This window comes from Rhamphochromis longiceps, linkage group LG1 (assembly GCF_057381845.1).
Source record: "Rhamphochromis longiceps isolate RC_006_pf linkage group LG1, R_longiceps_female_GT1.1, whole genome shotgun sequence".
Classification (NCBI taxonomy): Eukaryota; Metazoa; Chordata; class Actinopteri; order Cichliformes; family Cichlidae; genus Rhamphochromis; species Rhamphochromis longiceps.
The window spans coordinates 42,971,144-42,983,494 of NC_140557.1; the positions used below are offsets into that span (position 1 = coordinate 42,971,144).

The following is a 12,351-nucleotide window of genomic DNA, read 5'->3' on the forward strand; positions in this document are numbered from 1 at the left end:
CCCGTCTGTGAGCGCAGAACAACCACAAAGCTGCTGCTCAGGGATGAAGTCACACATATGAGTCCTCTGTGGGAAAATCCGGACATTTTCATTAGTCTCGAAAATCCCCCCGGTTTTTTGCTGTTTCACCATTACACTGACATTTCCCAGTGCTGATATGTAAAACCATTAAAATACAAAATCTTAAAATACAAAAATACAAAATCACCAGACCTGGCATGTGTGCAAAATTTCATGAGTTTTTGAGCATGTTTAGGCCCTCAAAAAGGCCCTTGTTTTTCCTGAATAATAATAATAAGAAGAAGAAACGGAGCAGACACAATAGGGCCTTCGCACTCTCAGACACTCTCAGTGCTCGGGCCCTAATAATAATAATAATAATAATAATAATAATAATAATAATAATAATTATTATTATTATTATTATTATTATTATTATTATTATTATAAGAATCATCAGGGCGGACGCTACTCGACACGTCTGCACTAGGGGGCGGACCATCCCGCAGCTGCCCTGTTGTGATTGGTTGAGACACTCCAAACCGGGATATTTTGAAAACAGGGTGGCTGCTGCTAGTTTTGTGATTGTTTTCCGAAGAGACGTTAGTGGCTTTCAGCCTAAACGTGCAGAAGAAAAGATTTTACAAGTTCTTTATGGAGCAGGATTCGCGGGATGCTGCGTGTCCGGGGAACGACGCGTCAGACGTGGTCGTGGTTAATCTGGACTTGGGTAACGGAGACACGGACAACGGCCCGGCCGATAAAGGCTACGGCGGGGCGGATATAAATCGAGGTGAGGTCAACAGCAGTGATCGTCCACGTCCGCGTTGTAATCTTTTAAAACAGGAACCAGCTTGTAGGTTTCCTGCCGTGCATTTGACTGCTCTAGCACTGCTTAACTGACCCATGTGTGCTAATGACAGCGCATATGTGTTTGTAGCAGGCCTGTCACGTTAACGCTGTTAGCTTTCATGTTTCGCTCACGCGACGCGTCTACGCAGACGGTTCTGCAACAGTGATGCAGATAAACGTGCACACATCGTGCTGTAGGCTGAACCTTCAACACTACTGTGGCACTAAGCTATGCTTACATTTTGAATGGCTCTTTCAGCCCTCTGTGCAAATGTACCACATGCTAGTATACGCTCCAGCTGTTAGGTGTCGCAGATTAAGTGGTAACGCTCAAACAGATGTGTGGTAGACTTGCTTTTCAGGAGTCCCTACAAACCAGGAAATAAACGCTGAATATTTCATTTATGAGGTTAATTTAAACACAGTCCGTCAGTCTTATTGCTTTTGACCAGTAAAATAGTCCATGTGAACAAAGATTTTCCTCCATGGTGTTTCCGTCTTTAACAGCCTTGTTTAAAAACGAGGAGGAGAAGAAAGATGAAGATGGCAGTGATGACGACAGTGGAACATACTACTATAACACTGAAGCGTCGGGGACTGGGCTGCAGAGACGTGAGCCACCTTCGGGAGGAAGTTCAAGTCTTCCTGACACGTTCCAGACCAGCCACCTGTTGTTCTACGAGAGGTTCAAGGCCTACCAGGACTACATGCTCGGTAACCGACGCCTGCTAATATTAATAATCGTAACCCTGAGAAATTAGACTGCTGATCTCAGTCCTTGTGTTCTTGTGTGTGTAGGAGACTGTAAGCCTTCAGAGGTGAAGGACTTCACAGCAGACTACCTGGAGAAAACGGTGGAGCCATGTGACTGGTTGGCTCTTTGGTCTACTGATATCTTTGATGTTCTGGTGGAGGTAACGTAATGCTTTCATTAACCTGTGATCACACAGTCTAGTCATAACGACGCTGTAAGGACTGCTTTCCATCCCTCTCTGATGACACGTGTGAAAGCGGAGTCTGCAGGGTGATGGCTGTAGCTGTGTACTCCACTCTGCATCATGTTTAGCTGCGTGCAGCAGTGCAACAAGTGCAAACAAAAACCATCTCAGCTTTGTCAGCTTTATCAAACACCGATTGCATCTTGAACTTGTGACAGGAATGATGTTTGTGGCTCACACTGACTTGATGTCATTCATGACAGAATGTAGGCCAGCAAGTCCTTTACAGCAATTTAAATGCCTACAAACGATGCTGGCTGCCGTTCAGCTGTAGTGGTTGTAGGCTGTCAGTGCGCCGTCTACCTCAGCTGTCAAAATGTCTGTTGTCCACATCATTTACTCTGGAGGGAACTGTAAGTGTGAAAGGAGTCGAGATGCGTGGATCAGTCACTTTTGGCTCATGACAGAGATGTTGAGGATATTCTGAACTTTTCTGTCACTAAGTCTTGCCTGTTTTATTTTTGTGCAGTCTCTGTTAGGAGAAAAGTTGCTTAAAGTGGATCTAACGTTGCCAGACTCTGACATTTAGTGAAAAAACTTTTATATTGTTTAAGAATGTAATCTAAGTGTTTATCAGAGGGAAAGTGTGATTTGTAGGACACTAGAGCCTGACATGCTGGCATGATGTTAGCTTATGACCAGCTGGTCTTTATCTGGCTTGTAGTCAGCTGTCCTGAGACAGAAGGGCCAGATGTGTAATCTGCTGTGACAATTTCAGGAATAAACAAGCATGTTCATACATTGTCAAAGGAGCTTGCAAAGAAAAGCGTCTGGACTTGTTTAAGTTGCTTGAAGACGTTTCACCTCTCATCCGAGAAGCTTCTTCAGTTCTAAGGTCAAATGGTGGAGAGTCCCAGATTTAAACCCAGTGGGAGTTTCCCCCCACAGAGGGACAAAAGGACCCCTGATGATCCTCTAATCGCCTGAGCCAAGGTGTGAAACTGGGTGTGGGTCCCAATCAGCCAGAGTTTCGGGTGAGCTCATTGTGAAACCTGGCCCCACCCTATCATGTGATGTCCTGAGGTCAGATGGCCCTCACACCCACTCAGGGTGGGTCCTTGGTCCCTTTTTGGGGAGATACTCCCACTAGGTTTATATCTGGGACTCTCCACCATTTGACCTTAGAACTGAAGAAGCTTCTCGGATGAGAGGTGAAACGTCTTCAAGTAACTTAAAGAAGTCCAGACGCTTTCCTTTGCAAGCTCCTGAGGCTACGATGACCTGGATGACTGAGAACCTTCACAGACACGTGTTTATGCAAGTTTTTCTGTGTTGGAGCCCTGACTTCAGTTCAGGAGACAAGGCATGAGGTGAGGAGGAGGGGCAGAAGACAGAGGCCAGTGGTGAAGTCATGTAGGTTGAGAGTTAGGCATTTGTCATCTTTAAATTTAAAAAGTACGTATCTGGCGAGTCTCCAGTGACATACAGAGGTCCAACCTGAGCGCTGGATTCGAGGTGGCGGGCCAACATAGCCTGTGCTCCAACATTGCTCCTGTGAACTCTTAATGGATAAACGTTTTTAAGAACACATCAATTTGTTAGGAAATGTTATTGCACACTAATCAATGTATATTTATGAGTGCAGCAATCTTTTTTACTAAAAACATTACTTTCTCTACCTTTTTAAAATTTCTTTAGTTTTTCTGAAAGTGCTCAGTGGTTATTTTATAGTTTGGAAACACCACCCACAGTGCTATAGTGTTAGCTACACTATGTCACAACTATAGTGCACTGTAACGCTGTTGATGCCATCAGTGACTGTAGCTCACTGGAAAAGGACCAAAGAGGGGGCTGCACAGTGTCTGCTGCCTTTACAGAATGTAAATGCACATAATCAAAGGCGCAGCAAACAAACGTGCGTGCTAATGTAGAGCTTGGAGGACGTTGGTTTGTAATCCTTGGGTTGTGGCTGCTGGTGGTTTCAGGTGCGAGACGTGGAAGTGAAGGACCTGAAGGCACGTGTGAGGCTGGTGCTGCCTCTGCAGTGTGATACCAGAGGCGTTGAGCTCCATGAAGAGGCCATGACGTCTCTCCTGGAGGCCACTCAGCACAAAGTGCCCCTGCAGGAGCTGCAGGTGGTCTACGAGGAGTCTGGGGACATTGATCAGACTGCCCTTGCCCTTGAGCATGTAAGGTAGGACTTGGAGGCCACGGGGAGATTACATGTTGTTGTTTTGCCCTGACGTATATGTGACATCCTTTCCTTTCATCTGCAGGTTTTTCTATAAACACATCTGGAGGGAGTGGGATGAGGAAGAGGAGGATGATGACTTTGACTACTTTGTCCGCTGTGTGGAACCCCGGATACGACTGTGAGCACTCTAGGATGATCCTATATTAAGAAGTGTTGGTTTGTGCCCGTAGCCCTGACTAAAACATGTCTTATCGTAGCTACTACGACATGTTGGAGGACAGAGTCCCAGCAGGCCTGGTGGCAGAGTACCAGTCCTTACTGGAGAAGTGTTCCAAGTGCTTCCAGCAGTTCTCCGCGTTGCGCAGTGGCCTCAGTGCCGACTCGGACTCGGAGCTCGACAACGTGTCCATGGTAGAGGGCCTGAAGCTCTGTGACCAGCTGGAGACCTTCAAACGCAAGCTGCGCATCATTGAGAACCCCCTGCTGAGGTAGTGTGCATCAGGGCTGGGCATCGTCACTGATTTCTAGAATCGATTCGATTCAGTTCGATTTGAATCTGGGAAAATTGCCTCAGACAGTCAGAAATATTATAATTCAGATCAGTACATTTCCATATTTCTGTATCAATAAAAAGGAAACTGACACACGCAAGACTTTATCAAAGGTGTGAGCATCACAGCAGAGGCCTTTGTGTCAAAGTAGCTGAGCATAAAACACAGAAAAACATGAAGGAGATTTTCCTGGCCTGGATTTTATAAAAACATTCTGCAGTACATCAAAAACAAAAGAAAACCATTAATCAACATATGAACGTTAGCTCTGACGTTACAGCGGTTTTATTAGAGATACGGCTAACAGGCATTTTGTATAATTTTAAAGAGTTTAAATTTGTTCAGTAAGTAAGTTATTATTAATCCTTTATTTATCCAGGTAAAAAATCTCATTGAGATTAAAAATCTCATTTCCAAGAGAGTAAAGGGGGAAAAAAACAGCGTCCGACAGGCTGTAAACAACGGTAGACTTGTGTGTAACAAGCAAGCGAATAATGCAGAAAAGGTGAAGAGGTGAAGCGTAGTTTGGAGAGAGATCAAACTAACAGCGCAAAAAGGGCGTGAACACAAAGCGCCGACCCGCCGACGGATCAGAAACGGCGAGCTGTCCGCTTTCAGCCCCGACCGTGTCCGTGCTGTCGGGTGAGAAAGTCACATCTCACTGATTCTGATCCGTCGGCGGGTCGGCGCTGTGTGTTCACGTCTCTGTGCAGAAGCCGTGTTCCTGCTCTCAGTTACTGTCTTAGCTGTTTGGTGGTTGTTGAAATTTTGAGGTTTAACCTGAGATTCTGGCATTTCGGGCAAAATAAATTTATATTAAAAAATCGATTCAGGATTTTAATGAATCGATTTCACATTATCCAAGCCAGAATCGATTTTAATCGATTATTAAAACCCTCGTGTGCATGTCCTTCATTGTTCCTTCTCACGCCCAGTGTTCTACACCCCTCCTCTCATGTAGATACGTGCTGGCCTATAAAGGAAATACGAGGCAGCAGTGTGTGCAGAGCAGAGGACCTCGAGCATCAGGCGCAAAGGTGGTTCATGTGGTTACTGCGTCCTGCAGCACCGTCCAGCTGCAGTCTCTGCTTAGTGCCAGACTCATTCCTCTATGCTCATCTGAAGACACTGAAATTCAGGTTAGTTGCATCACGTCAGCGAATCGGCTAATCGAGACGCATACATTTGGAGTTTGGACCGGATTGTTTCTTCTTCTTTTCTACTCTACCTGAACTCAAAGCGCTTTTTACAACATGCCTCACACCCACAAGCACTTCTTTCTATCCTTTCTTTCCTTCTTTTTAACGTTCACACTCCGATTGATGCATCAGAGAACAACTTGGGGTTAGTACCTTGCTTAAAGGTATTTGGCATGCAGACTGGAGCAGACGGGGATTGAACCACCAACCTTCCAGTTAGCAGATGACATGCTCAAACCCCTGAGCTACAGCCACCCAAACCTTCACCTTAACCCCTCGCACTGACAGCATTCATGCTCTAATATACACCAAATTTTAATGTTGTTGTCTTGTAACCATAGTGAGGCGACTGTAAGCTGCTAATGGTGACTGTGTCATGTACGTAGTTCCACAGAGAGCCGGTATCAGCTGTGGATTCGTGCTATCAGGGCGACTTGGTGATTGTTCTCCCAGGAATGTACAGTGTCAGCAGCTCCATCTTCATACCAGACTCCATCACCATAGAAGGTAGGACACTCACGCCATGCTTGTGTAGAAGTGATGCTAATACATGGAAACCAAAGATGTCAATTCAGATGTTTTATGCATGATGTGCCGTTCCTCTTGAAGAGCCCTGTTTGTGTGTCCATCAAATTAAGAAGTACATGCAAGCTCGCCATGGTTGAAATGAAGGGGCCACTATGTTTTACGCAAACGTTGGTTATAAGTTATTAACCTGGGAGCTTCACAGTGCACTTCATAGTTGTATGTACAGGTAGACTGATCTGTGATGGTCACATGCAGCTACACTTCAGGACCCCTCGAACATTGACACCATCAGCGGAGCTCCTGAGCTGCAGCTGAGCCCAAACGTTCGCAGGTTGATATATTACAAAAAAAGACAGCACATACGCTGGTGCTGTGATATCATATCACCTGTGATAGCACTCGTACATTAATACAAACATTATTATTGCTATAGCAACACCATTCAGGGAGACGAGATGGACATCAGTTATGAAGGTGCTGACGTGGAGCTGGGTGTAAATGCCTGCACCTGCTGACACGTCTGAGGGTGGATCGCACACATTTCCATCTTTGTCACATTTTCTTCATCCTGAATGCCGCGGTCTGTTTGCCAACTCAGCTGAGATCTCCTCTGATCATGGTTACAGTTACATGCAGCCACCATTGAATGGAAAGTGTGTGAAATGCAGAGCCCCTTTGTGTGGTTTCAGGGGCTTCTTTAACTGTGTGTGTGTGTGTGTGTGTGTGTGTGTGTGTGTGTGTGTGTGTGTGTGTGTCAGGCTTTGGGTTTCCTGATGAAGTGGTGATTGAGAAGAAAAGCAAAGGTGACTCATTTGTGGAGTCTACAGGCGCTGATGTCAGACTCTCCAACATCAAGTTCATCCAGCATGATGCCATTGAAGGCATTCTGTGTGAGTATTACGTGCTCTGAGCTGCCATCACACTAACGCATTGTGTCATATTCAAACAGGCAGGGACACAGGAGCTAACCTTTACTCTTTAAAAACCCAGCCGCAAACACTAAGACAAGTGCAGACGTAGGCTGATTACTTCATTTTGGGTGTTGTAGCTTTCCTGAACAAAGTGTCAGATCAGAAGAACAGTAAATGGTAAATGGCCTGTATTTGTATAGCGCTTTTCTAGTCCCTAAGGACCCCAAAGCGCTTCACACTACATTCAGTCATTCACACACTGGTGATGGCAGCTACATTGTAGCCACAGCCACCCTGGGGCGCACTGACAGAGGCGAGGCTGCCGGACACTGGCGCCATCGGGCCCTCTGACCACCACCAGTAGGCAACGGGTGAAGTGTCTTGCCCAAGGACACAACGACCGGGACTGTCGGAGCCGGGGCTCGAACCGGCAACCATCCGATTACAAGACGAACGCCCAACTCTTGAGCCACGCCCAGTATTCTGTATAACTTTCAAAGGCACACCTTAAACAGATAATTCTGAGGAAATGATATCTCGCTAATTTAGAAGATCATCATTTAGCCCGGAAAGCCAGTTTGCTGCGTTATAAAAAAAGCTCTCCTTAAAGCTACAACATCTGACTGATTTTCATGACTAATTGAAGAAAATATAAGCAGCCCTAGGTTTGTCTCTAGCACTGTAGCCAGGCTGACAAAAAGTCTGTACCACAGGCCTTCAGGCTGGCAGTAGTTAAACCGTTACTTCACTCAAGCCATCACCTGACCCGGCGGTCTTAGCTAATTATAGGCCAATCTCCAACCTTCCTTTCATATCAAACATCCTTGAAAGAGTAGTTGTCAAACAGCTAACAGATCATCTGCAGAGGCTTATTGAAGAGTTTCAGTCAGGTTTCAGAGCTCATCACAGCACAGAAACAGCTTTAGTGAAGGTTACAAATGATCTTCTTATGGCCTCTGACAGTGGGCTCATCTCTGTGCTTGTCCTGCTAGACCTCAGTGCAGCGTTCGATACTGCCGTGTGTGTGTATATATGTATAAAAGCTGCTGCTGGTAATCAGAAGTATAAGAATATTTTGTAGATATTTCTGTATATTTTTGAATTGTGGTGTAGGACGAAGAAGAAAATAATCCTATAAAAGTAACAACAACTTAAAACAAAAACTATCATTACTCTTCAATGTTCCTTTTAGCTTGTTAATTTTCACAAATACTGTAAAGGTGTTTAAAAATAAGCAACTTTTGATGTTTTCAGTTTAGTGAGGAAAAATCCAGTCTGTCTTCAGCTTGAACAAGTGTATTGAAATCTGGCTGAATGTCTAAGGTGGCTATTCAAAGTACAGCTAAGAGGTGATCATCAGTGATAGAGGATCTGGATTTGTTGAACTTCATCACTGAGAATGTGTGTTCACATACGTAGGTAGATCCTAAGTGGAGTAGAATCCTCTGGGCTTGTGTGGAAAGTCTTTGAGTGGAGAGTGAAACTCGGGCAGTGGGACTGACCTAAACTGCTCTGCCAGTAGTGTGTCAGACTAGGGAGAAGAAACTGTGTGCATTTCACTCTTGGCTGTGTTGAAGTCTTGAAATTGGCTTGAAAACTCACCATGCAATGCTTCCAACATGGATGAGTACCTGTGGAGGTGATCAGCTGGTGGTGTGGCTTCCTTGAGTGTTGGCACGTGAGTGAGAATATTGTCCCACATTTGGCTTAAGAGAAGCTGCAACTTTCTCTTGAAAGCCCTCACTGCTCTGTACGTTGCATGCACAAAAAGGCCCTTGCTTTGCAGTTTTCCCACACCGAGCCTCCTGACAGCTGTGTGGTAGCTTACGTTTTCCTCCAAAAGTGCAACAAACTGTCTGTGATTCAGTGCTCTGCTCTGATGAAGTCCAACATTTTTAGCTGTCAGACTTGGTCAACCATCTGTTCTCACACCTATCGCTTTGTCCCATTTCACGCCCAGCTTCTCCAAGCATGCATTTAACTTTGTGAAGAAATGACTCCCTGTCCCTTTCATTGACTGCATGGCTGCCAGCTCCTCCGTGATTTTGAAGTCTGCAGTGATCCCACGTAAAAAGACGCATAGCTGGGCAGTGTCACGTACACCGCAGCTCTCATCCACAGCCTGGGAAAAGTAGTCAAAGTCAAACATGACCGAGGGGGCCAGGGGTAGCTGGCATCACCTGACGCTGTGCAGACAGAAGCAGATAATACGTCGAGGGTTTTCAAAATAAAAGCAACACAGTTGTATTGCATGCACAGCATAAACACTTGTTAATTTGTGCTTACAACATACCGTATGTGGCCCGTGTAAAATGCCCAGGTCTGTTTTAGGTCGTGTGGTCAGTTGGACTGGAGGTTGTGTTTATCTTAGGTGCGTGGTGTTGTGTTGAGGTGTGTAGTAATGATGCCTTTCTTCTCGTTCCGGTTTGACTGCCAGGTGTGCGTCAGGGGACTCTGAATATGGAGAACTGTGTGCTACAGTGTGACACCACTGGAGTCATCGTGAGAACATCTGCCCGTCTCACCATGAACATGTGCGACCTGTATGGCTCCAAGGTGAGACCTGAACTCCACCCATCACATGGTTTTCTGGAAACAAAAGATATGGCCAGTTCCTCCATGCTGTGAAGTAGGGCTGCCACGATTAGTCGACTAGTCACGATTACGTCGACTATCAAAATCGTCGACGACTGATTTAATAGTCGACGCGTCGTTTGAAGCTTTGTTAGATCCCAAAAGACGCAGGAATAAGTAGCAGGATTTAAGAGTGTAATAACGGACTGAAACAGAAGATGGCAGCACTGCATGTACAAGGATGCCAGCTGCCGTTAAACCCCGAAGAAGAAGAAGAAGCTGTGACCCAGAATTCATAGCGCGGCCCAGCTCAGTTTCCAACAATGGCGGCAGCTAGTTAGTTTTAATATTACTCTTATTATTCTTTCTGGGTCACAAAATAAACGTTTAACATATTTTCAGGCGAGAATGTAGCCGTGTAAACCTCAAATATCTGCTCAGTTTATCAAGACACCACATATTTTCAAAAGCGCTCCGACGTTTTCGGAGACGTCTGTTACCCACTAGCTCGATAGCTAGCCGGGGGCTAGGTCACTAGAGCCGTGAGAACACCGGACTCCCGGCAGATCATTTTCAAACCCACCGCCGTCTTTCGCTACTCAGGTTAAACATGATATATGAGTCACTTAGATAACTTAAAAATGTTATTGTTTGGCTTTTTTCAGTATTTTATTTGTTCCTGAGTAAATCGGTTTGGCTGAGATTAAAGTTTTTACACAGCTGAATAAACGTCAAGCAGACAGCTGATCATCAGAAGTGTGAGATGCTCGAGAATTTACTCCGGTGTCCTGTTATATTTTAGATAGCAAGGAGTTTATTAAACTTCACCGAAACAATCTGCAAATTTCATTAAAATTTAATAAACTATCATCTTGTCTTTATTGTTAGTTAGCACAGACCTTAAACACTTAAAGCTGTAAGCTAATGATAGTTATATAAGAGCAGATGCTGCTGGTGCAATAAGCTGTACGTTTTACGTCCAATGGATGATGCTCTAAGTAGTCGACTAATCGCAGAAATAATCGGTGACTAGTCGACTATCAAAATAATTATTTGTGGCGGCCCTACTGTGAAGTATGTGTTACACTGGAAACTATGCTGACCTGCCAGCTAATGACCTGACACAAGATCAGTAAAGCTTTGTGTAAAAAAACAAAACAACCCTATGTCCCAGTGTTCTTGTTGTGTGTGACGGTTCTCTGATCAGCTGACTGGTTATGCTGCTCCTTGTCTGTGTGCAGGGGGCAGGTGTGGAGATTTACCCCGGCAGCGTTTGCAGTCTTGTTGGTAACGGCATCCATCATTGTAAGGATGGGATCCTCATCAAGGTGAGATGAGATTCATCTTGCCAATATTCATATTTCTGCCAACTCCATCGTCCTGACTTTGTAAAGCTGTTATCACTGATGCTGTATTGTTAGTAGGCCTTTTACCCCCATTGTGGACACAGTAGTGCTTGTGCTTTGAGTGGCAGTGATGCAGTGGTTAGCACTGCTGCATTGCAACAAACAGGCTGCAGGTGTGATGCCCAGCATGTGCGTGTGCGTGTAGGACTTTGCTGATCAGATGGATGCAATGCCTTCCATCACCATGGAGAACAATGTGATCCACAACAATGAAGGCTATGGGGTGATTCTGGTGAAACCCAACAGTGGGGAAGAGCCCAGCATCCCTGTGGGCAGAAGTGAAGGTGGGTAAGGTGGTAATGTGAGGCAGCTTTGATAGCCCAGTGCACAATCTATAATCAGCTGCCCCTTTCCTCGCAGAGCACCCTGATGCACACACACAAGAGGAAAAGCAGGGAGGATCTTTAGACCATCACTTGATCTCCACCTCATTTTCAACACCACCTGTCAGCACCACGTCCAGCAGCAGCCCCTCGCTACCTCTTTTGGCTGGGTCTGCTAAGAACAGCTCAGACGGTGATGCGGCTGCGTCTACAGGCAGGAAGTGGCAGTTTAGCCGTCAGCTAAGCAGGAACGTGGAGATGTCCAGCCAAGCTGTTGAGGATCTGAAAGACCACCAAATCTTTGTGTCCTTTCAAGGAAACCAGTTCAAGCGCAACGGCATGGGCGATTTTGGCACCTTCTGCTACTAACACTGTGACCTAACATTGCCACGCACCCCTCGGCATTTCTGCCCAGTGTGTATGATGACACTAATCTTTTTGCCATAAAATAAATGTTGCAGGAATGTGTTGTTCTGATTCACGTGTGTGGAGCTGTGCACAGGCAGGTCTAAATATCAGCTCTGATGTTAACGTCCAGTGGCTGTGGATCAACCCTTCCTGTGGAATTTGCACAAATTCTTTTATCCGTTTTATTCCTCTGAGCTTTTTAAAAAAGAATTTAAATCCACGTTTGGTTTCTGTTTTATTCTGAGGTGGTGGCTTGCAGAGTGCTGAGGTTCACACAGATGCTTTTTAGAACAATGAGTTCAGATTTTTCAGACGTGTATGACAAAGTTAACAGTTTAGAAAAGTTTTATTTGCCATGTTCTGAAAACAGAATAAAAATTAACTCTACAGTTTAATATTTAGAAAGAACCAAGTGTGGTTGATGATGCATTTTGTGAAATGGATGAATAAAATACATTTTAAAGTCA

The 12,351-nt window shown here is 45.1% G+C and overlaps 1 protein-coding gene across 1 annotated transcript; it reads left to right on the forward strand.

Annotated features, from left to right (window-relative positions):
- The first annotated feature begins 526 nt into the window (after positions 1-526).
- Positions 527-12,351, forward strand: shcbp1 (SHC SH2-domain binding protein 1). Its single transcript, XM_085410101.1, has 13 exons — positions 527-793; positions 1,360-1,566; positions 1,651-1,766; positions 3,776-3,984; positions 4,067-4,162; positions 4,242-4,472; positions 5,497-5,674; positions 6,121-6,241; positions 7,021-7,152; positions 9,611-9,729; positions 10,989-11,075; positions 11,299-11,437; positions 11,514-12,351. Exons 1-13 carry the CDS (start codon positions 655-657, stop codon positions 11,843-11,845), a joined length of 2,106 nt encoding a protein of 701 aa, XP_085266227.1. The 5' UTR covers positions 527-654; the 3' UTR covers positions 11,846-12,351.